The sequence below is a fragment of the Ranitomeya variabilis genome, chromosome 4, assembly GCF_051348905.1.
Source record: "Ranitomeya variabilis isolate aRanVar5 chromosome 4, aRanVar5.hap1, whole genome shotgun sequence".
Classification (NCBI taxonomy): Eukaryota; Metazoa; Chordata; class Amphibia; order Anura; family Dendrobatidae; genus Ranitomeya; species Ranitomeya variabilis.
In genome coordinates, this window is record NC_135235.1 from 599,341,873 (window position 1) to 599,369,215 (window position 27,343).

Here is a 27,343-nt window from a genome sequence, read left to right on the forward strand (position 1 = left end):
AGGCGTCTGTGGACCAATCGATGTGCTACGTTTTGTGCTAAATCAGAGCAGGCAGAGATTTCAATATTCTTCGCACACATAGCCCAAGAAGCTCTAACATTCCTAAGAAGAATGCATTTGGCGACTCTAAATCCAAGTTTGAGGCTATGTGCCTACGTTGTGGATTCGTGTGCGGATTTTTTCCACACCACTTTAGAAACACACTGCGTTTTCCCTACGGATTACCCGTGGATTTACTGAGGATTTCCAGCGTTTTTTGTGTGGATTTCACCTGCTGTTTTACACCTGCGGATTCCTATTGAGGAGCAGGTGTAAACCGCTGCGGAATCCGCACAAAGAATTAACATGCTGCGGAAAATACAACGCTGAGTATTTTTCGCAGCATGGGCACAGCGGATTTGGTTTTCCATACGTTTACATGGTACTGTACAGGGAAAACTGCTGCGAATCCGCAGCGGCCAATCTGCTGCGGATCCACAGGCAAATCCGCAACGTGTGCCTAAGACTGACGTATGAAACACCAGTCCCAATAAATTCGCCTACATCTGATAGAAAGTCGTGTCTCCATCTGTATTTGTGACCTGTAGGCTTTGTGTAATAAATTCTTAAGACTGAGTAATATTGAGAGCGCAGTCAGGATGTCACAGCACCGGCTCCAGACAAATGTGATCTTATATTTCTTGTATCTCCTTGTAGGATATGTGTATGATTGAGGGAGCGCTGGAAGTCCATCTGGGAGAATTCCTCATTAAGATGAAAGGTAAATCCCATACATATGAGGGTAAAAGCAGAGAGTGGTACAATCTCTATAGAAATCTAATGCTAAAGAGTAACTACACTTTGAACATGTTTTTCATATTTGACAGGTACCGTACTTTAATTGCCTGCAGTTTGGTGGGGGTCCAGGTCCTGATATCCCCACCGAATGTGCAATACACCCCCGAACAGTGCATAGCTCAGCAGATAGCTTATTCTACGATGCCCCCACCGATCTGCCATTTTTGGAAAAAAAAAAAGTCAAAATTTAAATATTCCTCAAAGGGGTTGTTGACCACTGAACAACCCTCTACTTAATCAATCAAGGACCTCAATTAAAATAAAAAACAATCTATACTGAGCTCCTACAGCCGCAGCGTTCCTGCGATGTCAGTGCCGCTCTTCCCAGAGAATGACGTGACTTATTGTGTCACGTGTAGACTGCAAACAACGAGCCCATCAATTTTCCATCAGGACGGATGTCTCCTCTGAAGTAGTATAGCCTGCAGCTGATGAGTGGCCGCTGATTGGCTGCAGCTGATGAGCGGCCGCTGATTGGCTGCAGCCTGTACATGACACAAGTCATGCCCCTCTCCAATAACAGCGGTACTGACATTACTGGAATAGAAATACTGCAGGAGGGGAGTAAAGATTGTTTCTATTTTAATGAGGGTCCTTTATTAATTAAGCTGCAGTTGTCCGGTAGTCGAGAACCTCTTTAAAAGAGTAATTACCGGTACATTTTTTATTTATTTATATATAAATCAATGTTACACGTGACAATAAGAAACTTTTTAATATATCTAATTGCCGAAATCTGCTTCTTTCTCCTCCAGGAATGATCTCTCACTCTGTAAACTCTGTGTTCAGTGATAAAATGTGTATTCAGTAGAGACAGATGTTCCCGTTAATGAGATAAGGGATGACAGTTTGTGCTTATAAAGTTCTATGAAGAGTGGGCAGAGCCAGAGGCCGACGCAGACATTCACAGACGCAGACATAGCGTAACTGTCGTTTCAGGAGAACTTGCAGCAGAACATCTGTGTCTGTCTCTGCCTCTAGCCCCTCCTCCTTGTCAAAGAACTTTATGAGCACTAACTGTAGTCTCCTATCTCAGTAATGTTAAAGTCTGTGTTCATTTAAGACAGATTACACAGGTTTTACCCAAAAATTGAGAGTGAAAGATCAGTCCAGGAGGAGTAAGAAGCAGATTTCTGTAATGAGATATATTACACAGTTTCTTATATTCATGTGAGCTATTGATTTATGACATTACAATAAAAATTAAAACGACAATCAGTCTTTAATTTTACACTGTCAATCTTGTAAAGGAACTAAATTGTACAAAAAAATCTGTAGATATCCTGATTATTTGTTTGGTAACGATGGTCACCCCGACTCTATTTATGGGGGATCATCGTGGGTGGACATACTCGTATGGAGAGATTATGAAGAGATCTTTTGATCTCTATTAGGGCCCTAAATGTCATGTATGTCATCAAATTGGTAAAGAATGATCCTTCATTGCATTATTAACAATACAAGATTTTAATATATCAAGTGGATTCATCAAAGGTTTTACTGCAGTTTTCTGGCTAAATAAAAAGTTGCCACTTTTGCGCACCCGACGGTTGTGTAAAATAAATGCATCTTTTTGCAATTTTCAGCTGACCCTATTTGTCATACTTAAAATGGCAGGTGAGGCTTTGGGTGAGGTATGGGGCCAACCACAGCATGATGTGCTAACCCATGTACCCCACTCTGTACTTCAGTCCCTAACCGTTTGCATTGTATTAGTGTAGAAGGGTGGTGCTCTTGACTCAATAGTATAAAATACGGAGTGCACATGCTTGTTGAATGCGGGGTGCAAGTGGAATGGGAGTGGGGTCCCGAATAATAGGAATATCCATTGCACACTCAGTTGATGCAAGTAAAAAAGTTTATTGAAGATAGTGCAAGGCGATGATGAGTTAAGTTCCTTGGGTGCGAACAACGTGACATTTCGACTTAAGAAACCCTTTTCAAACATTTGCTGGGTGGAGGACACTTGTGGGCATGGATGTATACAGCACCTGATGTATATCATACACCAGGAGCTGTATAGCACCCTAGAAGACATCTGTGAGAAGATGGAAATGTTGCCCAAGTTTCCCCTGTAAGACCCTTGTATTGTTGCAATGTATTTTATTAGTGTGGCATGTTTAGTATTGTGACATGCGTTATTAGTGACGGTGTTGTATCTTGCCCAACAATAGAGACAGTTAGGGTTAATGATTAGGACTAGCCCAAAGTATTGGGGCTAAAATTAAGGGACAGAGACCGTTTCCTGTCAGGAGGTCAGATAGGGCCCAACCTGCAGCAGATCAAGACCTATGGTCTGATAAGTAAGCAGAGTTGCAAGACGTGGGTGTCCATGGAATGAGTGGAGACCAATAGCGAGATCCAGGAAAGAGGCAAGAGAAAGTGACAGAAGGTGAGATTGATCTTGTGGAGACGGGATCTGTGGCAGGAAACCTAGCCACCTTTTACCGAGCTTGCAAGTCCAGAAGGTAATGGGACGGAAGAGAGCAGGGAACGTGAGCCACAAAAGGTTTCCTAACCAAAACGTCACGTTGTTCGCACCCATTATCGCATCATTGCTGTGCACTGTTATCAATAAACTTTTTTATCTTCATAACCGGATGTGCACTGGATATTCCCCTCAGTACTTGCCTATATACAAAGATGGTGTTTGAGAATGGTCACTTTCTCCAAAAGTCTGAGTATTTATGACATTTTCCTTGTCCTGCCTTAGGTCTGGTGGGTTACGCTCGGCTTTGCCCTGGGGACCACTATGAGGTACAGTAACTATTCAGAGAAAATATTGTTTTTACACTACTATTGTTAGTAAAGCAGAACCAGGTCATAGTCCATAAAAGTCAGAATTACGACCAACCATGAGCTCACTTGTAGTAACCATGGACGGCGAACAGTGAGCTCTCTTCATTGCTCTACATGCTTTATGAGCATGTGATGGGCACTGTATGTAGCGGTGGGAGCACGGACAATGTGTCAATTCTTGCTGTCTGTCAAAACAAAAAATAATGGTGAACTTGGGCTAATGATGCATGGAGACTTTTTGTAGAGCTACTTATTGATTTTATTTATAAAGTCACATCTGTCCACAAGATAACATTCAACCCAATGGATTCCTTTGGACTGCAGCTCCAAACGTCTCTGTGTCACGCTAGACGAAGGGTGCAATCACACTACAAGATAATCGCCAACAAGCATTGCTCAAATTGCTATTTTCACGATTATCTTGCAGTGTCAACAGGCTGTCGAATTTTTGAAGCCTCCAGAAAAGATCATCTTTGTCATTAGTGCATCATCCCGTGTAAACAGGACTCGCACTGCGGAGAAACATGGCGGCGTATACGCACTGAGCGATCTAATACGCATGGTTTGCTTTGGTCTGCTCATGTAAACAGGCAGTCAAACCGCCGATTGGTGAAAGTTTACTGATCAATGGTTGTATCATGCATCCGGTTAGTTCGCGTTAATGGACCTAAAGGGTGCGTTCACACTAGCCCACTTGCAGAGTTAAATGACTGTTTATTTGTGCTTGTATAATAGTCGGGTTAGTCAGGATAACAGCACTTCTCAAGTACACACGATCAGTAATAGATTCTTCTGTGCACATAGACTGTCATTATTCTCGGCAGCACGTGTCCTGGTTACACAGGATGATGTGCTGCCAAAGGCGATGATTTTTAAGCAAGCTTATAAGTAATTTCACCCAATAAACAATTATTTTGCTCATTCATCGTGTGATCTGCAGTCTGTTTAAACTCCACAATTACGGGGAAATAAGCATTCCTAAGCGGGACCACCACCAATCCCAAAGATAAGGTCCCAAAGTTGCCTTTGCGAATAGAGCGGTAGTGTGCATCTTTGACCATTGCTCTATTGACTTCTCTGGGACGGGCAGAATCTCCTGGATAGAAGGGCAAAAATGGAAGCTGGCACGTTTAAGTGTGCTGTGCTGAGAAAATGAAGAGCCTTCGGATTCCAAAATACTTTTTTTTATTTCAACGCGTTTCTGCACCTTTCTCAATTTGTAAAAAAAGTCAATTTCTCCTGGATATGTAGCGGCTGTCGAGTATTTGCACTACCTCTCCATTGACGCAGGAGACTTTGGGATCCCCAATTGTTAGGATAAAATCAACTCGCTCAAGTTGAACCTCCAGCAATGTTTTACAGTTATATGGATAGGTGATAATGTATTTCGTGGGAAAATTCCATTAAGTCTTCATTATGTCATAGAAATTGATTGCAATCACTTAGTGCTCAGGATAGGTGTCATTCTTATTTATGTGTTATTTGTACTCAGAGTCCTAGTAACTTCCCACAGTTTACTGCACGGTTTTACCAATAAAAGTTCCTGGTCACTGACGGGAGAAGGTCACAAGTTCCCATCCCACAGGGGCATTTAACCTCACAATCCCACAGTCTTCACCCCACATGGGGGAGCGATTATCTGCCAGAGTCCGGCTGTGAATACCTAGAACCCGCTTACTACCTGTATCCCCCTTATTCATCCTATTGCTTGCTGTTCCCTAGGTGTTGATACGTTTGGGTCGCCAGAGGTGGAGGTTAAAAGGCAAGATAGAGACGGATGACAGCCAAATGTGGGACGAGGAGGAGAGAATATTTATACCGAATCTCTGCGAGAATTTTGAAATCAAGGTAAAGGATTTTTAGTCATTGGACGTGGTCAATGCCGTCCCTTTTATTTGTGTGCTTATGATTGTCATTGCGACGATGAGAAGACTAGAGAGTTGTTTTTTATTGGTTGCAAAAAAAACAGGTCAAAAACAACTGCTGTATAGGTGGAGAGTCACATGCCTGACATGCCAGTGTAAGGAGACTTATAGGCCATGCAACTCTATGGGATATTACATTTTCAAAATTGACACTTCAGAGAGGAGGAGAACTACAACTGTAGCGCCACTTACAGGAATTGAATACATTATTGATATTGCAGTGTACTACTAATCAATCATACGTTTTGTAGCGTTTGTTCTTGGTATTGAGCCGTTGCAATTGGACAAAAATGTTTTTTTTAAGTTTGTTCTAGACACAAAGGTTACCCTTCGACCTGACCGGCACTCCATGCAAATTGAATCAAATGACCCAAACATCTTTAACCATTGAGCTCCCACACAGCGTTTCACACAATATTTAGGCAGACATGATGGGCAAGGGTTAATAAGATCAACTATATGATAGGGGTTAGGTTAGGTGGCACGGGATTATATTAAATTGCAGTTTTTAGCCACAGGTAATATTCCTATGACTGTTCTTTTTCTGAATCTTTTTCATGGGCATCTGTATCAATAGCAATTTGCTCTGCTTGTTGCTTTCTTGGTGGGACACGTTCAGTTTTTTTATACCCTTTGGGTGTATATTTGACGTAGCGTATGACTAGGGTCAAGGACCTTAGATTAGAAGCACCACTCCACAGCTGCATTAAAACAATACACCGGAGTGGTGCTTGAAATGCCGCATATTTCTGCAAAAAATGCAAGAGAAAAAGCAGCGTTTGTGCCATGTGGGATCATGGCCATAGGGTTTATGTTTGATCCAACTGGTAAGCCATTTGCTATCAAGTAAAATGGAATTTCATTGGAATTGACCGTCATCGTTTGTAGTCAGATCGTTAGTAATTGTCTGTATTTCTACTGTACAGTCACACAACAGAAGCAGAGTAGTTACACTAATAATTCCCATATGTCCAGAAACATATGGAACCTTTAAAGAGAATTTATGACATCTGGCCGCCCTCCAAGACACCCCTCAGTGTTAAAGGTCTGTAGGGTAAAAAGGTATGCATACCTTACATTATATATGAGCACTCGGTGCATGGACGGCTTAGCATGGCGCACAGTGGCTGCCCGAGTGTAACCAGCCGCACTCTAATAAATCTACACGGGAAGCCCGGACAGATGTGCGGCCATCAGAAACTTTACTGTAATTCCTGGAATATATCAGGGACATTATTTAGATTCCTCTTCATGGGTCACAGGTGGCTTGTAAATTGCCCCAAACTAATATCTCCAGTACATGGATCATCCGGCTGACATGAGTATTGCAGGTCATGCAACCCATGAGGAAACCACCAGTAAGGCGGTCATCCTGCAGCTCCCTGGTATTTATAGGCTCTTATTAAAGAGGATCTTTCTTTCGATTTTTTTAAATTAAACTAAGCACCTCTTCCAGTTGGCACCGCTCCACTGATTTCGGAACAGGTTTTCTTTTTCTTCTGTGCCCCTCCATTCCACACTTATGCCCCCGAGAATAACTGCAAATTTTCCCTTCAAGCAACTGGGCGTACACAACAGAACTTCTCTGTGGGCGCTTACATGTTGTCCTCTGATGCTAGCCAATCAAAACATAGCCACGCCCAAAGAGAAGCTCTGTAGTCCACACCCAGTTGCTTGAAGGGAAAATTTGCTCCTTTGTTACCCAGGGGCATAACTTTGGAAAGGAGGGGCACAGAAGAAAAAGGAAAACTGTTCCTGAATCACTGGAGGAGGTACTCATGTTAAATTAAAAAATGCAGCGGAAGGTTTCCTTTACGATTTAATTCTCTTTATTTTCTGCACTTTTCAGGTCGTAGAGCTACGGGGCTTGACCACTATCTCTGTCGGGGTTGTGACTTGTGACAGCGCTGATTTTTTTACCACTCGGCCGAGAATCATCATTGTGGACATCACTGAGCTGGGCACAATTAAGCTGCAGCTGGAGGTTACATGGAAGTAAGTGGATTTCATTGGGTACGGACCTGTCGGGTTACCATAGTATTACCAGATAAAAGCAGGCCCGACTTTGTCAATGCCATTCACTCAATTTTGGCTAGAGGATCTCCAGGATCCCCATTAAAATTTGATGTTTATATACAGATGATAAGCTGAGGAAGCAAAGCTGCAGTGTAAAGCATCAACTCGTCAGTTATCATGATTGCCCCCTGGGGCAGAGCAGTAAGAAGTTAGTTAGAAACGGGATCCCTGCAGTATATCCATGGGTGTCACTGGGGGGCATATCTACTGCAGTAAAGTTCCATACAAGAATGGGGCAAGTAGCAATTCTTCTTCTGTATGGAATGAATATTCAGTGGCCCAATATTTCATTTCAGATTTGCTGTATAATTGTACACTCATTGAGGGGGATTTATCAAAACTGTCTAAAGCAAAAATGATCTTTGTTGCCCATAGCAACCAATCACAGCGGAGCTTAAATTTCATGTTTTGCTCTTGAAAAATGAAAGCTACGCAGTGATTGGTTGCAATGGGCAACAAAGTCAATTTTTATTTTAGACAATTTTACTTGTGTCTATGAGGTAACCAGGTGGGTATACTATCAGGGTGGTACGGTGCGTTATGCTGCGGGTGGCTGAGGCTCGGCTGGTGGAGCATGCACAGCTGTGACAACCGCTGTTGGGGCAGTCGTAGCTCTCTAGAATTAGGACTCACGGACTTAGGTTTATTTTAGTTTTTACTCATTGGTTTAAGCTGGTACTTGGTGCTGCCATTGATAACGTTCCTGGATGTATCATACATGTCACATTTTTCCAACATTGGCAGAATTGGAGATCTGTCACCGCGAATTAATCTTTGCTGTGCCGCTAAGTATAGTCTAATGTTATGTTATCAGATGCTTCCAGCTGGTGAAAACGGCAACTTTGATGGGTCATTTTGTCACACAGGAATATCCTGATCATATGCGCTTATTTTTTCTGCAATATTTTAGAATCTTTTTTTTTTTTCTTGCAAAAGCAACTGTTGCCCTTTTTACGTGGATTCTGAAAGTCTTCACGATAGGGCTGTTGTGTTTATCTGGTCCATCGGTGATACTAAGGTGATGAAGCCTTCTCATGTACAGCACCATGGAATCAATGGTGCTATATAAATAAATAATAATAATAATAATAATCATGGTTGTATACCATAATCTGCTGCTTTCCGTTGTACATGTGACTGGGGGTTGTCCATCTTTGGAGGACAATTTTTTTTTTTTTACTTTAATGCATGCATTTCGGGCTGAAAGATCGTTTTTCCAATTAGGTTTCATTAGAAATGTTGCATTTTTTGGCTTTTACAGACACTTTGTTTTTCTGTACATTTTGGAAGATGGATAAATGAGTTATCTGTCGGAGCCCCTGACAGATTCCCAATTAACTTAATTCTTTAACCAATAGACAGTGCAACGCAGAGACTATAGAAGGCACAAAGAACAAAATTTGTAAAGAAACCCAATTGCAAAAATGATTTTTTAGCCCCAAAAACATCCATTTAAGAACATAAAAGAAAAAAAGAAAATTGACCTCAAAGGCTGGGTTTAAAGATGGCATCCTTATGATGCAATCCTATGGAAATCACCCTGTATACATGTATTTAGCATATAAGCCCATCACCTGTAAGCAGGACCAGGTCTGTGCTCGTTTTCAGCTTCTGGATGTGATAAGAATATTTCCATGCAATGACAGCAAGCAGTGAAAACAATGAGAAATGTTCGCTCAAACTCTGGTATAAAGTTGTAAACCTTAGAAATGTGAAGAACGTTTTACTGTCGAATTATTAAGTAGTGGGATTTGATTTTTCCATGACATTAATTAATCATGGAAGTATTATCATAGAAGAGAAGGCGGGCAGCGCACAAGCAGCGGCGAGCATCTGCCTCGGGACGTATTCACATGATGACATTCGCATCTGCCTTTTCCCTCGTGCGCTAGCATTATAATATACGGCACAGGGAATTGTCCTGGCAGGGTGCACACCAACTTACCGTACAGACCCTGCATCATTTCCCAGCACTGGTGTTGTTGGAAGGTTTTCGTTTTTTCTTTCTGTACTAATCGTTGAGAACGTTCAGCCCAATTCTCTGCAGGGGACACAGAGGAAAACATTTTTTTTTGCAGAGGGATGATAAATTATACATTCTGTACGGTGCATGCCGCTGACATAAAATCCAACGCAAACAGTGCAATGCGTCCTGCAGCGTCAGGAAACAACATTTGCAGATCCAACATGCTACCTGCTGGCTTAACCCTGCCGTGTCACAGACGGATGCCTCTTTCGTAAGAGGAAATGCCCGTACTAAGAAAAACTCCTCCAGGATCTGTAGGACCCCACTATATTTGGGTGTTTTCTAATACATTCCTTGGGTTATCTTAGGGTATGTTCACACTGCTTCTTTTTCAAGCTGTCAAGGACGTAAGACGCTTCAGGAAATTCTACTTTTTTTCTGGTAGAACATTTTTTGTTAATTTTTTGTTGTTGTTTCTCTAAGCAATTTTAGGCTTTTTTTACCACTGGAGATTTTTTGTGCAAATCTTTTTATTTACTTGTTTATTCCAGATGTTGTCCTTGGTGGGATTTAAACCCGAAACCCCAGAACTACAAAACAACAGTGTAAGGCTATTTTCACACTAGCGTCGTGTGACGTACGTCGCAATGCGTCGTTTTGGAGAAAAAACGCAGCCTGCAAAGTTGCCCGCAGGATGCGTTTTTTCTCCATAGACTTGCATTAGCGACACATTGCGACGTATGGCCACACATCGCATCCGTCGTGCTTTGGCGGACCGACGGCACAAAAAACTTTCCATGTAACTTTTTTTGTGCGTCACGTCCGCCATTTTCGACCGCGCAAGCGCGGCCGGAACTCCGCCCCCTCCTCCCCGGACTGAAGAATGGGCAGCGGATATGTTGTATAACTGCATCCGCTGCCCACGTCTTGCAGTTTTTCACAGCGTCCGTCGGTATGTCGGCCCGACGCATTGCGAAGGGCCCGTACCGACGGATGAGTGTGAAAGTAGCCTTAACCACCAAGCCAGTGTGCTGTTTTTCTGACATTTTATTATATCCAGAAATAACAGAAAATACGCAAAAAAAAAACCTCAGTGGGTGTTTTTTTTTATAGCCATCCCATTGACTAGTATTGTAAAGTATGGAGCATCTTCCTAGCAGAACACACCTGAATAATGGAGGTTACTTCTTCTGAACGCTTAGCAGTTTTGAAGCAATTATTCAAATATTCAGACTTTTGAGCATCTTTGAGAATGTCATTTTTCCATACAAATCGATAGGAACATTCCTTCTTGTGTTTTTTTCCTGCATTTTGCTGAGTAGATCTGACCCACAAAACTTGAAGTGTCCGGGGGTGCTAATTCCTCCATAAATTTAAGCATGCAGTTTAGGGTGTAGTTCACTGGAAGGAGATAAATGCTACTAATTATTTGTACTCTCTCATTAGCCCTGTCTGGTATTTCCTTCCAATGATTCAGTTCTCCCATACTCCATCTTTCTTGCTTCTGTTGTCAGATTGATGTCTCTGCTGGTAATTTTTCTGCTCTCTTATCATCCTTTTATAGTAGAATTTTGATAATCCGGTATACATGGTTTCAGTTATACTGGACCATAATTAAGGTATGTTCAGACTGCGTCCTGAAATGGCAGAAAACGCAAAAGAATAATCCTGTTGATATGTATGAGAAAAGAGTATTCCTGCTCATATGTTCAGGCTTTTGAACGTCTTTAACCCCTTAACGACAAGCGCTGTTCATCAGGAGCGAGCATATGGAGCAGGCTCGGGAGTCAAAATCAAGCCCTCATTATGTGGGTGGAAAATGAAGAAAGTTATGGCTTTTGGAAGAAGGGGTGGAAAAAATGAAAGCACAAAAATGAAAAATCGGACAGTTTTTTAACGGGTTAAACACTTCACGCTTTCAAAGTTGCCAAAGGTTTAAAAGAAGTGAAAGGTCCATTCTTCAGGCCGTTTCCGCTACGACGATGCTCAGTATTTTACAATATGAGTCAATGTAGGCGTTTTTTGCTTCAAAAGATGCTTGCATTTTCTTCATGTTTAATGGCTTAAAAAAAAAGTCCAGAAAACAACAGTAAAAAAGCCCCCCAAAAACACTGAAAACACTCAAAGAACAATTGAAAGAGCGCACAAAAACGCTAAAAAAAGTCTGCTTGATAAAGCACTAAAGAAACACTAAAAAGAATGATCATCTTCACATGTTCAGGCTGTCTATATGTTCAGGCTTTTTGAGATTCTTTTAACCGCTACAGATTTCTGGTTCGCAAAGCCACCATAAAAAACTACTGGAGACGCCAAAAAAGACACTTCTGAAAAAAATGTACAGCTGGCGCTTTCATAAAGTGCCTTCTGCTTCAAAAACTTGACAGGTTTGCATGTGTCTAAAAGATGTAGTTTGCTCATACCCTTAGGCCGGTTTCACACGTCAGTGGCTCCGGTACGTGTGGTGACAGTTTTCTCACGTACCAGAGACACTGACTCACGTAGACACATTAAAATCAATGTGTCTCTGCACATGTCAGCGTGTTTTCACGGACCGTGTGTCCGTTTGAAAAACACGGAGACATGTCAGTGTTCGTGGGAGCGCACGGATCACACGTCCAGATAATTCCGGTAATTCAATGCTATGGGAGGTGGAGCCGCATATTCATCACTGTAATGAGCGGTACCACGTGACCGCTCATACAGGACAAGCTGCGACGCTGAGAGGAAGCATCGAGGGAGCTGGGTATTTTATTTCCAGTGGGCGGGCGCACAGGGGTTGGGAGGGGGTGGGAGGGGGTTGGGTACCGGGAACTTTATTTTAACCGCAAAAAAATCCAATGATTTTTCATTCCTTCTCCTCAGCGAACGCTGCTGGAGAGAAGAAATTAATGGCGTCTTCAGCACCCAAAGCAGGGGACAGCGCTTACTGTAGCGCTGTCTCCTGCATGGCACACGGACCACATCCGTGTGCGGTACGTGTTTTACACGGACCCATTGACTTTAATGGGTCCGTGTGATCCGTGCGCTCCCACGAACACTGACATGACCGATTTTTCCGGTACCGGAATTATCTGGACGTGTGAGACTGGCCTTAGATGCCTACTAGTGATGAGCGAACGTGCTCGGATAACATCTTAGCTCTTGTGCTAACTGAGTGATTTCAACGTGCTCAAATGATATGTTGGAGTCTCCGCGGCTGCATGTCTTGTGGCTGTCAACAGCCGCAACACATGCAGGGATTGCCTAACAAACAGGTAATCCCTACATGTGATGCGGCTGTCGAACAGCCACGAGACATGCAGCCGCGGAGACGCCAACATATTTTCATATTTTTCAAGCACGCCAAAGTCACTCGGTTAGCACACGAGCATGCTCAGATAACCCGTTATCTGAGCACGTTCGCTCATCACTAGTGCCTACACATTGATTTGGAGAAAGGTTGAACTTGATGGACCGGAGTCTTCTTTCAACTTATGTAACAAGTACAGTACAAGTCTATGGATCTGTGAAAAACATGTACAGCACAAGGATGACATCAGTGTGTCCCAGTATGTCATTGGTGTGTTGTCAGTGTGCCATCTGTGTGCCAGTGTGCCATCCATGTGCAACATTGCAAAGTATAGGAGAAACTTTGTAATGTAATTCTTTCTTTATCCATATCGGAAAACATTGATGATCACACTGATGGTAAAAATGGACATACGGACAACAGAGTAATGGAAAACACTGATGGCACCGGTACGTTTCACGTATGTGTGTAAGCACTGACGTGTAAATGAGGCCGTACCTTAAAGTACATATTGCTGCATAATCCACAAGTGCATTCGGTGACATGAAGATTGCATTGATGCATTGCAACATTGCATCAATGAGTGGCGATGCAGCACCACCATCCTAAAAAAATGCAACCTTTTACCCTATAGGCATCAATGTAGATCACGTGCAACTTGCGTATTGCATGCAAACTGTTTCCAATTTGACAGAAACAAGTCACAAGTCAAATATTTTTAGCTGTTGTTTGACAGCTAGTGTCACATCGTATCCCTAGCCTTAGAATCTTCAGTGGGATCGGAGGAGTTAAACATCTCCCTCGATTCGTGCTCTGGATATCATCTCACCGGTGTTCTCGTGATTGGGCTTGTAGTCCTTGTTTATTTATGCCGTGTGCGTGCTTGAGGGTCAGGCATTAATACACTGTTCCGAGTCTTGTATGTTTGTGTTATTGTATGGTGCTGGTGGAATGTAATCACTTTCCATGTGTACCGCAGAGCTCATTTGCTTCTTAAGGAATCGCTACATCTTATACAATTCAACTAATGGAATAGATCTGCAAGTCCTAACAAAATGAAGTACGGGGCACGTTATGGTGCCTGTTAAGCAAAAGCAAACACGAAAATATGAAGCAGCTCCCTGAGCCTGTTAATGTATAGGCAAACACTGAATATTTGATCAAATTGTGTAAGCCCATCTGCCAACAACAAAACAGCAAGTGGATCCTTCAGTTATGGCCCATTTGGTAGGATCGATAGGCAAGAAACATGAGACCATAGGATTGCTCATTACAGATTATCAATGAGACTAAACAGTCTAGAAATCACCCGACAAACAAGCGAAAAGATCTTTTGTCAACTGCGATCATGTTTTAAGCAAGTGTTCTCGGCCAGTCTAAACAGACTTCTAAACAACCGCCAATTGGCTTGGATGTAGCTGCGATCATGCCTTGTATACTTGGCATTGCTTACAGCTTTAACCACCATTAAACAAACTTGTGTGGGGCGCTATGGCATTAACATTGTTTAGGGAGCTCAGCATTCAATTTACTTTGTAATAGGGTAGCCACATTACCCAACTTTCACATAAAATAAAACAATTCAAAAGAATGGACATAAGCTTTTCCATGTACAACGCCATCTTGTGCCCCCATCTTCTGACTGAGGTAGCGGTTACAAGTGCTCAATGCAAATCTATGAGAGCCAAAACGAGGGTCTCATAGATTTGTACTGAAAAGTGACCTCCCCGTCACTCCAATAAACACTTGAACAATCTGGCAGGTCACAAACTGCTGGAAACCGACCGGAGCGGATAAAAGATGAAGACTATGGCTGGTAAGTATAAGACAGGGGGTAGGGAACTTACGTTAGTAGCACCACTCCAGCACTTCAATAAAAAAGCACTGGAGTGGAGCTTTAATAGCTTCAGGTTTCTAAAAACACCAAGATGTTTAAAGAAGTGACCTGTCTATTCTTCTGGGGTTTTCTTCTGGGAAGATGCTCTGTACTTATCAGTACAAGTCAATTTGAAAGCTCAAAAAACGACCGGATATATATATTTTTATATAGCGTTTTTTCATTATTCAAAGAAGTGAAAAAAAAAGGAATGGAAAACTACAGTAAAAATAATTCATAACAAATACTGCAAAACACCCAAAAAAGTCTCAGAAAAAAACTCCAAAAATCTCCCAGGAAAATAACTGAAGATAAAAGACACAAAAGATGCTTGAGTAAAAAAAACTCTATAATTACCCCAAAGAGTCTTCTGCTTGAAAAGCTTGTCGGGTTCACCTGATTTTAATAGACATTGTGTGCACATAGACAGTTTCTGCTCTAAAAACTCCTTAAAAACCCATTGTGAACATACCCTTTATGCTGGAATCACACAGGAAGCCAAAACAAGTTGTGAGTTTAGAAAGAATTGATAAATATAAAGGAAGGACTTAGACTTTTTCTTCTTGGTGGATTCTCTTCTGGCTTTGGTTCAGAAAGTTGAATCAAAACCTTCATGTGTGTTTCCAGTTTCAGAGCAGGACATCGTGATGTTGTCCTTTAATTTTGGTGACCTGCATAGAGGTGAACAGCCCTCTCCCACAGTGATCAGTGACCCAGGCCCCTCAGCTGGTGGACGAAGCAGGACTACAGCAATCTTGAGCAGTTGTTTATATCACGCTTGGTTCGCTCACAGCTGTGCAGGAAACCTGATGATGAAAGCGTTTGGCAAGATCCAACTTTGTTGTATAATTCTTTAAGAAAGCTCATAGACCAGATGGATTAGGGACTAGACACTTGGATACTGTCTCTGGAGTATGTAACACCAGAGTCTGTGTAATCTCTGACATTTGAGATATGAGACATTTGACTGTGCTCATGGGGATTATCACCTAGCTTTCCACACATCCGGAGTGGCAAGAGCAAACATATCATTGATACAACCTGTGCGGCTGTACAGGCGCCCAAGAAGTAAAGGGGCCACTACTACCTCCAAAGCAGATGAAATGTTGCATTATGACGAGCTACTGGACAGTAAAGGGCCCATAAACTATTCTTACACAGGGACCCTTTTTGATGTGTCCACCATTGTGGAGTGGCATCTAAATGTGTTGAGGAAATGCTTGAGGAAGTAAAGGTGGCCAGGAAGCTACAGGTGCTTCTCACTAAATTAGAATATCATAAAAAAGTTAATTTATTTCAGTTCTTCAATGCAAAAAGTGAAACTCATATATTATATAGTCATTACAGACATAGTGATCTATTTCAAGTGTTTATTTCTGTTAATGTTGATGATTATGGCTTACAGCCAATGAAAACCCAAAAGTCATTAACTCAGTAAATTAGAATACTTTATAACACCAGCTTGAAAAATTAGTTAAAAATCCAAAATGTTGGCCTACTGAAATGTATGTTCAGTAAATGCACTCAATACTTGGTCTTGGCTCCTTTTGCATCAATTACTGCATCAATGCAGCGTGGCATGGAGGCGATCAGTCTGTATCACTGCTGAGGTGATATGGAAGCCCAGGTTGCTTTGATAGCAGCCTTCAGCTCGTCTGCGTTGTTGGGTCTGGTGTCTCTCATCTTCCTCTTGACACTACCCTCTAGATTCTGGGGGGTTAAGGTCAGGCGAGTTTGCTGGCCAATGATGCACAGTGATACTGTTGACTTTAAACCAGGTATTGGTACTTTTGCCAGTGTGGACAGATACCTAGTCCTGCTGGAGAATGAAATTTCCATCTCCAAAAAGCTTGTTAGCAGAGGGAAGCATGAAGTGCTCTACAATTTCCTGGTAGACGGCTGCGCTGACTTTGGTCTTGATAAAACACAGTGGACCTACACCAGCAGATGACATGGCTCCTCAAACCATCACTGATTGTGGAAACTTCACACTAGACCTCAAGCAGCTTGGATTGTGGCCTCTCCACTCTCCCTCCAGACTCTGGGACCTTGATTTCCAAATGAAATGCAAAATTTGCTTTCCTTGTGGAGTGTGTCCATGACTGCCTCCTGGACATCTGTCAAGTCAGCAGTCTTCCCCATGAAACAGACTAAGGGACCTTTTTAAACACTTAGGAAGCCTTTGCAGGTGTTTTTTGTTAATTATTCTAAGTTACTGAGATAATGACTTTAGGGTTTTCATTGGCTGTAAGTCATAATCATCAACATTAACAGAAATAAACACTTGAAATAGATCACTCTGTGTGTAATGACTCTATATAATATATGAGTTTCACTTTTTGTATTGAACAACTGAAATAAATTAACTTTTTGATGGTATTCTAAGTTTGTGAAAAACACCTGTATCTTCGAATTTTGGATTACATGAGGAAAAAGGCTGGTCTTCAGAAAGGTAGATTCTAATGGACTCAGAAAGAGGGTAGGAAAGGTCCAATGGCTGGATGTTCTAAAGGACAAAAATGTCCATGAAGGATGGGAGACTTTGCTAAATTAAATTCTCACTGCACAATCAGTAACAATCCCGAAAAGTAATCAAGATTTGGAAGCATTTAAGGAGACCAGGATGGATGAACACAGAACTTAAACACTTGTTAAAAAGAATTGTATGTTAAATGGTAAGAGGGGGACATATCTAAAGAAGAATGTAATGCTGTCTGCAGGTAATACAGGGCAAACTTTAGTAATGAAGTGAGGCTTGCAAGGGAGACCAAAAGAATAAAAAAAGGTTTTGGGGGATATGTCAGAAGCAAAAGAAAAGTAAAAAATGCTATAGGATTTTTACAAGATAAAAAGAGTGAAATGGTCAAAAATGATGTTGAGAGGGCCGAACTTTTAAACTCCTATTTTGCATCTGTGTTCTCTAAGCAATTGTAACATCAATTGATCTTCACAGTGCTATCGAAGGAATAAAATAATCCACACTATCTATAAACAGAGAGATAGTGAGGGAACAATTAGCTAATTTAAATTAAATCTCCTGGTCCAGATGAATTACATCCTAAGACACTGGGGTCTAAGGGTACTGTCACACATTGGCACTTTTGTCACTACGACGGTACGATCCGTGACGTTCCAGCGATATCCATACGATATCGCAGTGTCTGACACGCAGCAGCAATCAGGGACCCTGCTGAGAATCGTACGTCGTAGCAGATCGTTTGGAACTTTCTTTCGTTGCTGGATCTCCCGCTGTCATCGCTGGATCGTTGTGTGTGACAACGATCCAGCGATGCGTTCGCTTGTAACCAGGGTAAACATCGGGTTACTAAGCGCAGGGCCGCGCTTAGTAACCGATGTTTACCGTGGTTACCAGCGTAAAAGTTTTAAAAAAAAAACAGTACATACTTACATTTCGGTGTCTGTCCCCCGGCGTTCTGCTTCTCTGCACTGTGAGCGCCGGCCGGCCGGAAAGCGAGCACAGCGGTGACGCAGTGACGTCACCGCTGTGCTTTCCGGCTGGCGCAGACACAGTGGAGAGAAGCAGAACGCCGGGGGACAGACACCGGAATGTAAGTATGTACGGTTTGTTTTTTTTTACTTTTACGCTGGTAACCACGGTAAACATCGGGTTACTAAGCGCGGCCCTGCGCTTAGTAACCCGATGTTTACCCTGGTTTCCCGGGGCCTTCGGCATCGTTGGTCGCTGGAGAGCTGACTGTGTGACAGCTCCCCAGCGACCACACAACCACTTACCAACGATCACGGCCAGGTCGTATCGCTGGTCGTGATCGTTGGTAAATCGTATAGTGTGACAGTACCCTAAGGGGTAACGTTTCTCCTTATGGAGAGTGACATACCAGCTGGCTTGTCAAGGTAAGGAGGCTTATTCGCTGTGCAATCCTCGTCTGGGAAATTAAATATGCAAATTGCCTCTTCTGAGAAAAAGAGGACTTAACTCTATAGTGCCACCTGTCGGAAGTAGCGATCCTACAAGTCACAATCAACCCTTTAATGAGTCGTGCAATATGACTTAGGATAAAAGCCAAATCAGTATCTCAATTCGCAGACACTGTGTTTCGGGCTGTTGGCCCTCGTCAGTGCGAAGCATGAGAACTGATTTGGCTAGGTGAGAGGCACTGGACTGGGGTCTAAGGGGTAACGTTTCTCCTTATGGAGAGTGACATTTCCTAAGATACTGAAAAAGATAGCAGAGGAATTTGGAGAAAATCCTGGAGAACAGGAGAAATCCCGGAAGATTAGACAAGGGCAAATGTTGTCCCTATCTTCAAAAAAGGAAAGAAGATGGAGAAAGGAAATTACAGGCCAGGGAGCCTAAAGGTACCGTCAGACTAAGCGACGCTGCAGCGATACAGACAACGCTGCCGATCGCTGCAGCGTCGCTGTTTGGTCGCTGGAGAGCTCTCACACAGACCGCTCTCCAGCGACCAACGATGCCGAGGTCCCCGGGTAACCAGGGTAAACATCGGGTTACTAAGCGCAGGGCCGCGCTTAGTAACCCGATGTTTACCCTGGTTACCAGTGTAAAATGTAAAAAAACAAACAGTACATACTCACCTTCGCGTCCCCCGGCGTCCGCTTCCTGCACTGACTGAGCGCCGGCCCTAACAGCAGAGCGGTGACGTCACCGCTGTGCTGTACTTTCATTTTACGGCCGGCGCTCAGTCAGTGCAGGAAGCGGAAGGCGAGGGACGTGACGGAGATCAGAGGGTGAGTATGTACTGTTTGTTTTTTTACATTTTACACTGGTAACCATGGTAAACATCGGGTTACTAAGCGCGGCCCTGCGCTTAGTAACCCGATATTTACCCTGGTTACCATTGTAAAACATCGCTGGTATCGTTGCTTTTGCTGTCAAACACAACGATACACGGCGATCTGACGACCAAATAAAGTTCTGAACTTTAATCAACGACCAGCGATATCCTGATCGCTGCTGCGTGTCAAACACAACGATATCGCTAGCCAGGACGCTGCAACGTCACGGATCGCTAGCGATATCGTTTAGTGTGACGGTACCTTTACTTCTTGGATAAGAATACAGTAATTAACCTGAGCCAGCATGGATTTGTAGCAAACAAGTCATGCCAGGCTAATCTAATTTCCTTCTATGATGGAATCACTGTCTGGGTGGATCAGGGAAATGCGGTACATATAGTATATCTCGACTTCAGCAAAACATTTGACAAAGTATTTCATACTATCCTTATTGAAAAAATGCCCAAGTATGGGACAAAGCTACGGCTAGGTGGATTCTTAACTGACTCAGTGATCGTACTCAAAGAGTGGTGATAAATGGTTGCACATTCAATTGGAAGAATGTTTCAAGTGGAGTACCACTCCTGGCCCCACTGTTGTTCAACATTTTTATAAATGATCTAGATAAGGGAACTGAAGTTAAGCTATTCAAATTTCAAGACAATCCAAAGGTAGGATGGACCATCAACTAACACCAGAGAAGACAGACAAAGGATTCAGAAGGATCTAGAAAAGCTTCAACAATGCAACAATGGGCAGCATCTAATAGAATGGTATTTAACAGGGAGGAATGCAGGATTCTACATCTGGGCAGGAAAAACGAAAATTAGATCTACAGAATGGGTGGAATAGAACTAAGCGACAGTACGCGTGAAAAAGAATTTGGTATATTAATAGATCACAAACTGCACATGACTCAACAATGTGATGAAGCAGTAAAAAAAGGCAAATACCATTCTAGGACTATTAAGAGACGCATAGAGTATAGATCATGTGAAGTCATTATCCCCCTCTACTCCTCCTTGGTCAGGCCTCATCTGGAATACTGTGTCCAGTTCTGGGCACCACATTTTAAAAAAGTCATTGAAAAACTGGAGCAAATTCAGAGAAGAGCTGCCAGGATGGTGAGTGGACTGCAAAGTATGTCCTACGAGGAGCAGTTAAAGAATCTAAGAATCTTTAGCTTGCAAAAACGAAGGCTAAGAGGAGACTTAATAGCTGTCTACAAATATCTGAATTGATGTCACAGTGTAGAGGGATCATGTTTATTTTCATGTGCACATGTAAAAACGAGAAGCAATTAAATGAAACTGAAAAGGAAAAGATACAGATTTGATATTAGAAAAAACTTTTTGACAGTGAGCGTGATCAATGAGTGGAACAAGTTGTCAAGAGAGTTGGTGAGTTCTCCTTACATGGAAGTCTTCAAACAGAGGCTGGATAGATATCTGTCTGAGATGGTTTAGTGAATCCTGCATTGAGCGGGGGTTGGACATGATGACCCGGAGGTCCAGTGGCGTAACTACAAAGTTATGGGCCCCGGTGCGAACTTCCAAATGGGGCCCCCCCCGCCATAAAATTCAATGTAGGCCCCATAGAATACAATGCAGCCCCCCCCTCATAGTATAATGCAGCCCCTCCATACAGGGGCAGTGACAAAGACACGAGCAAATGGTGACGAGGGGGCAGAGGAGAGGGAACAAGGGGGCAAGGAAGACAGGCACTAGGGGACACATGGGGGCTAGGAGGCAGGGGAGAAGGATACAAGGGGTCTAGTGGGCAAGGGAGACTGACACAAGTGGGCAAGGGAGACTGACACAAAGGGCACACGGGGACTAGTGGACAAGAGAGACTGGCACACGGGGACACGGACTAGTGGGCAAGGGAGACTGACACACGGGGAATAGTGGGCAAGGGAGACTGATACAAGGGGACTAGTGGGCAATGGAGACTGACACACGGGGACAAGGGACAAGCACAAGGGGACAAGGGAGACAGGCACAAGGGGACACATAGGGACTAGTGAGCAAGAGACTGACACAAGGGGACAAGGGATACAAGCACAAGGGGACACACAGGGACAAGTGGGAAAGGGAGACTGACACACAGGGACTAGTGGGCAAAGGAGACTGACACAAGCACAAGGGGACAAAGGAGACTAACAGAAGCACAAGGGGACATAGGAGACAGGCACATGGGGACACACAGGGACTAATGGGCAAGGGAGACTGGCACACGGGGACACAAGCATAAGGGAGACAGGCTCAAGGGGACACACAGGGACTAATGGGCAAGGGAGACTGGCACACGGGGACAAGGGACACAAGCATAAGGGGACAAGGGAGACAGGCACATGGGGACACACAGGGACTAATGGGCAAGGGAGACTGGCACATGGGGACACAAGCATAAGGGAGACAGGCTCAAGGGGACTCACGGCCCCCTGACCTGCCAGAGCCGCTTGCAGCTGCGACCGTAGTAGTTACGCCGCTGCCTCACACACACACATACTACAGATATCACACACACACTACAGATATCACACACACACACATCATACTACAGATATCACACACATACTACAGTTATCACACACACACACTACAGATATCACACACACACACACAGACATACTACAGATATCACACACACACACATCATACTACAGATATCACACACACACACACACACACACACTACAGATAACACACACACACACACACTACAGATATCACACACACACACACACACACATACACACACTACAGATATCACACACACACACACATACACACACTACAGATATCACACACACACACATCATACTACAGATATCACACACATACTACAGTTATCACACACACACTACAGATACCACACACACACACACACACCAGAGATACCAGCTCATATACACAACTCACAATCTCCTCTCTGGTACAGGGGTGGCTGATGTAAACCGGCTGCAGCTCCTCAGCTTCTCCTGACTAAGGCTAGTTTCACACTAGCGTCGGGAACAACCCGTCGCTGTGCGTCGGGCCGACGTTCCCGACGCTAGTGTGGTCTCCGCCGCACAACGGGGGCAGCGGATGCATTTTTCCCACGCATCCGCTGCCCCATTGTGAGGTGCGGGGAAGTGCGGGGAGGTGGGGGCGGAGTTCCGGCCGCGCATGCGCGGTCGGAAAAAGTGGACCGTCGGGAGCAAAAAACGTTACATGTAAGGTTTTTTTCTCCCGACGGTCCACTACCACACGCCCAAGCGTCGCAAAACGGACGCGACGTTTGGCAATGCGTCGCAAATGCGTCGCTAATGTTAGTCTATGACGAAAAAACGTATCCAGCAAGAACTTTTGCTGGATGCGTATTTTCGGCAAAATGACGCATTTGCGGCGTATTGCAGTTAACGCTAGTGTGAAACTAGCCTAAAGCGGCTCTGTCCCGCACCTCCCCCCTGCTCTCGCCTTCTGTCCCGGGGTTATTTTGGCTTTCTCTTAAAGGGAACCTGTCACCCCGTTTTTTCCGTATGAGATAAAAATACTGTTAAATAGGGCCTGAGCTGTGCATTGCAATAGTGTATTTTGTGTACCCCGATTCCCCACCTATGCTGCCGAAATACGTTACCAAAGTAGTCGTTTTCGCCTGTCAATCAGGCTGGTCTCGTCAGATGGGCGTGGTGTCTTCCCCCAGATCTTGCTTAGTTTTCCGTTGGTGGCGTAGTGGTGTGCGCATGCCCAAGGTCCCGAATCCACTGCACAGGGGAGTGAAAATAGCGTGATGTGCGACATTTCATTGGTGATCGGTGGGGGCGGCCATCTTCCTTTGGCCGCGCGTGCGCAGAAGCGGCGCTCTGCTGGCCGCGGCTTCAGGAAAATGGCCGCAGGATGCCGCGCGTGCCTAGATGGAGATCGCGGCGGCAATTTTCCTGAAGCAGAGATGCGACACCTCGTACACACCCGACTCCGCTCCGTACACCCCCGACTCCGCTCCGTACACCTCGTACACACACGGCTCCGCTCCGTACACCTCGTACACACACGGCTCCGCTCCGTACACCTCGTACACACACGGCTCCGCTCCGTACACCTCGTACACACACGGCTCCGCTCCGTACACCTCGTACACACCCGGCTCTGCTCCGTACACCTCATACACACCCGGCTCCGCTCCGTACACCTCATACACACCCGGCTCTGCTCCGTACACCTCATACACACCCGGCTCTGCTCCGTACACCTCATACACACCCGGCTCCGCTCCGTACACCTCATACACACCCGGCTCTGCTCCGTACACCTCATACACACCCAGCTCTGCTCCGTACACCTCATGCACACCCAGCTCTGCTCCGTACACCTCATACACACCCGGCTCCGCTCCGTACACCTCATGCACACCCGGCTCTGCTCCGTACACCTCATACACACACGGCTCTGCTCTGTACACCTCATACACACCCGGCTCTGCTCCGTACACCTCATACACACCCGGCTCTGCTCCGTACACCTCATACACACCCGGCTCCGCTCCGTACACCTCATGCACACCCGGCTCCGCTCCGTACACCTCATGCACACCCGGCTCTGCTCCGTACACCTCATGCACACCCGGCTCTGCTCCGTACACCTCATACACACCCGGCTCTGCTCCGTACACCTCATACACACACAGCTGTGCTCCGTACACTTCATACACACCCGGCTCTGCTCTGTACACCTCATACACACCCGGCTCTGCTCCGTACACCTCATGCACACCCGGCTCTGCTCCGTACACCTCATGCACACCCGGCTCTGCTCCGTACACCTCATACACACCCGGCTCTGCTCCGTACACCTCATGCACACCCGGCTCTGCTCCGTACACCTCATGCACACCCGGCTCTGCTCCGTACACCTCATGCACACCCGGCTCTGCTCCGTACACCTCATACACACCCGGCTCTGCTCCGTACACCTCATACACACCCGGCTCTGCTCCGTACACCTCATGCACACCCGGCTCTGCTCCGTACACCTCATGCACACCCAGCTCTGCTCCGTACACCTCATACACACCCGGCTCCGCTCCGTACACCTCATACACACACTGCTCTGCTACATCCACCCAAACCCCTCCTGACCTCACACAAAAGCTTACCCTCCTCCAGCATGATGACAAACAGCACTGCACTACTGTCCTGCACTACACGGAAGCCCTTGATCATGTGACTCCAACTCCTCCCCTCCTGTGACCTCATCACAGGTCCTGTGCGCACAGAGCAGTGGCAGCTATAGTAGTGGTGTGCGGCTCTCTGCGGTGGAGGGGCTCTGCTGCGGGTCAAGTGCAGTCCCACCCGTGATCGCGAGTGCACGCGCAGCAGGGCCTGTAAGGAAGAATTATTTAAAGGGCCGGCGGCCCATTTTGTAGCTTAGAGTTCTTAGGAGCCCGCCCAGTCTGCTGGACTGGGTGGGCCCCTAAGCACTGCGGGCCCCGTCGCAATTGCGACCCCTGCGACCGCGGTAGTTACGCCCCTGCGGAGGTCCCTTCCAACTCTAACATTCTATCATTCTATGATTGTATGACATCCTCTTCTCTTACAGCTCTGCCAATGTAAGGCTAAGTTCACATTATCGTATTTTCAGTCGGAGTGCTGTCTGTGAAAAAACGAACAGCACTAGGACAATGTTATTCAATTAGGCTGTTCAGATTACTGTTTTTTTTTTACACGGGCCAAATTTTCGATGGAAATAGATCACAGCATGCACTATTCTCTTGTGGATGAAATTCGACTATTCAAGTTTATGGGATCAATCATATAGTATCCGATTTTTATTAACATAGGATACTGTATTTGGTCTTGTAAATTTTATTAACTGCTGATGTATTTTTACATCGCTATGATATCTATACTGCATCTGTTTTTTTCTATGAACAATTTTTCATAAACATTAAAAGACCAAACCCAATTAGTGGACTTGACCCCCATATTTCGGTATTTCTTCCCTTCCGAGGCAATCCCTCCTTTCTACAGGGCTGGCCACCTCCCATCTATTGCGTGCTTGAGAATAATGGATGCAGACTGGTTTGTGACATGTTGGCAGACAATCAATGTCCTATTACTTTGGAAGATACTGTCTTTAAATACCCAATACTGACGGGAGGTAACTTAACTATTACTCAAGTTAGACATTATGTAAGCTCGGTACTGCGGGATATACCAGATGACGTTAGAGTGCACCATCTAAACTTAATCTCCATTAAAGCCCACATGGGAAATTACTCTGAGTTTTATATACAAGTCACTGAAACCTTCCATACAGTGGTTAGACTCCTCACCGGGCCCCGGGGAGATGGGTATCTCAACTATCTAGATGACTGTCAGGTAAAAGATCTCTTGCAAGCCACATTACGTATTAACTCTGTTACCGTATGATAGTTACACAACCATGACTCGCATGATATTCCATAGAGCATGTATCTCCCCAGAGGTTAAATCTAAAATGCCCCCCTCAGGTGATTTTCCCTGCCCTAAATGCTTACATTCTTCAGCTGATATTTTTCATTGTTTCTGGGACTGTCCAAAAATACAGGAGTTCTGGGATACACTCTTGCAACATCTCACTAATACCTTTGGTGTATCTATCTCTCTTTTTCCGAAGTGGGCCATATTCCACATTCTCCCACAAGATCAGTTGCTAAGGCTTTCTGTTCAGCAGCGCCTCATTTTATTCATCTGGGCGGCAGCCTCCCGCAAAAGTATTCTTCATTTATGGGCACAAGATAATACTCCTTCTTGGAGCTTAATTACTACGATGGTAGACTATCTCTTCAAGATGCACTGGATAGAGTCCATATTGAGTAAAGAAAAATACACTGAACGGTTTTTCCTTACATGGTCTTTTCTTATTAATGCCCAGACATTATCTATACCCCAAGCGATTCATGGTTGCTTCCAGTTTACAGACTGGTACATGAGAGAGCAAACTGATGGCAGATTTCCTGTTGGGCTTGATTGAGATTGTGCTATGAAGGTGTGGATGTGTGCCTGGGAAGGGGGGGAGGGGAAGTTGGTTATAGTTCTAATACATTGTCTAATGTTCACTGTAAAACTCTGTTGGTCAAATCTTTTCTAATGCTGCTGAATAATCTATGGACCCTTTGTTTATTGTTCAATAAAGACGGTTTTATATTAAAAAAAAAGACCAAACCCAGTTTCTGGTCTTTAGAATTGTAATGAATCCAAGAAAAACACATGACATATGTATAATAACCTGCACGTGATCTGTTTTTTTGCTTTGCACCCATTAATTTATAACCGGCAAGACTAATCTAAAATATTGATCAAAGTATGTGCATGCTGCAATTTGTTAAACCCGGACCATCAGTCTGTGCGTAAAACTGTTCATGTGAATGGCCATATTGACTTGCTGTGGTCTTTGTGCTATCTTTATGTTATCAGTTTTGTATATGGACAGCACACAAATGTTAAAAAAATTTATCTGAATAAGCCCCAAGTCGGTTATTCCATTTATAAAGCCGAGGATGACTGTGATTACAGCCCCTGAGGTCAAAATAACTATAGACCAAGAAGTTGGATCACTAGATTACTTTGTTTCATTGGGTACGATCACAAATTCCTTTTTTGGGCAGTTTAATGTGTAGATGAGCCTCTGCTTCCCTCTTCTTCTTTTCTTATTTTTTTTTCTTACTTTTTTTTTTGTGTATTTTCGCGTGCAGCTTTTTGTTCCTTTATCCAGTCTTTTTGCTGTTTTTACTTAGGCTGTTGTGCTCCCACCGCTGTGGCTGTATCGGTGACTTCA

At 44.3% G+C, this 27,343-nt stretch overlaps 1 protein-coding gene across 4 annotated transcripts in view; it reads left to right on the top strand.

Moving 5' to 3' along the window:
• The window catches only part of RIPOR3 (RIPOR family member 3), a 202,593-nt gene that overhangs the window by 128,438 nt on the left and 46,812 nt on the right, over positions 1-27,343 (top strand). For all 4 annotated transcript variants that reach the window (XM_077253226.1, XM_077253227.1, XM_077253228.1 and 1 more), the window contains exons 8-11: positions 697-760; positions 3,551-3,594; positions 5,359-5,484; positions 7,411-7,556. In XM_077253226.1, coding sequence (XP_077109341.1) covers positions 697-760; positions 3,551-3,594; positions 5,359-5,484; positions 7,411-7,556 — 380 coding nt within the window. The remainder of the gene's footprint in view (positions 1-696; positions 761-3,550; positions 3,595-5,358; positions 5,485-7,410; positions 7,557-27,343) is intronic.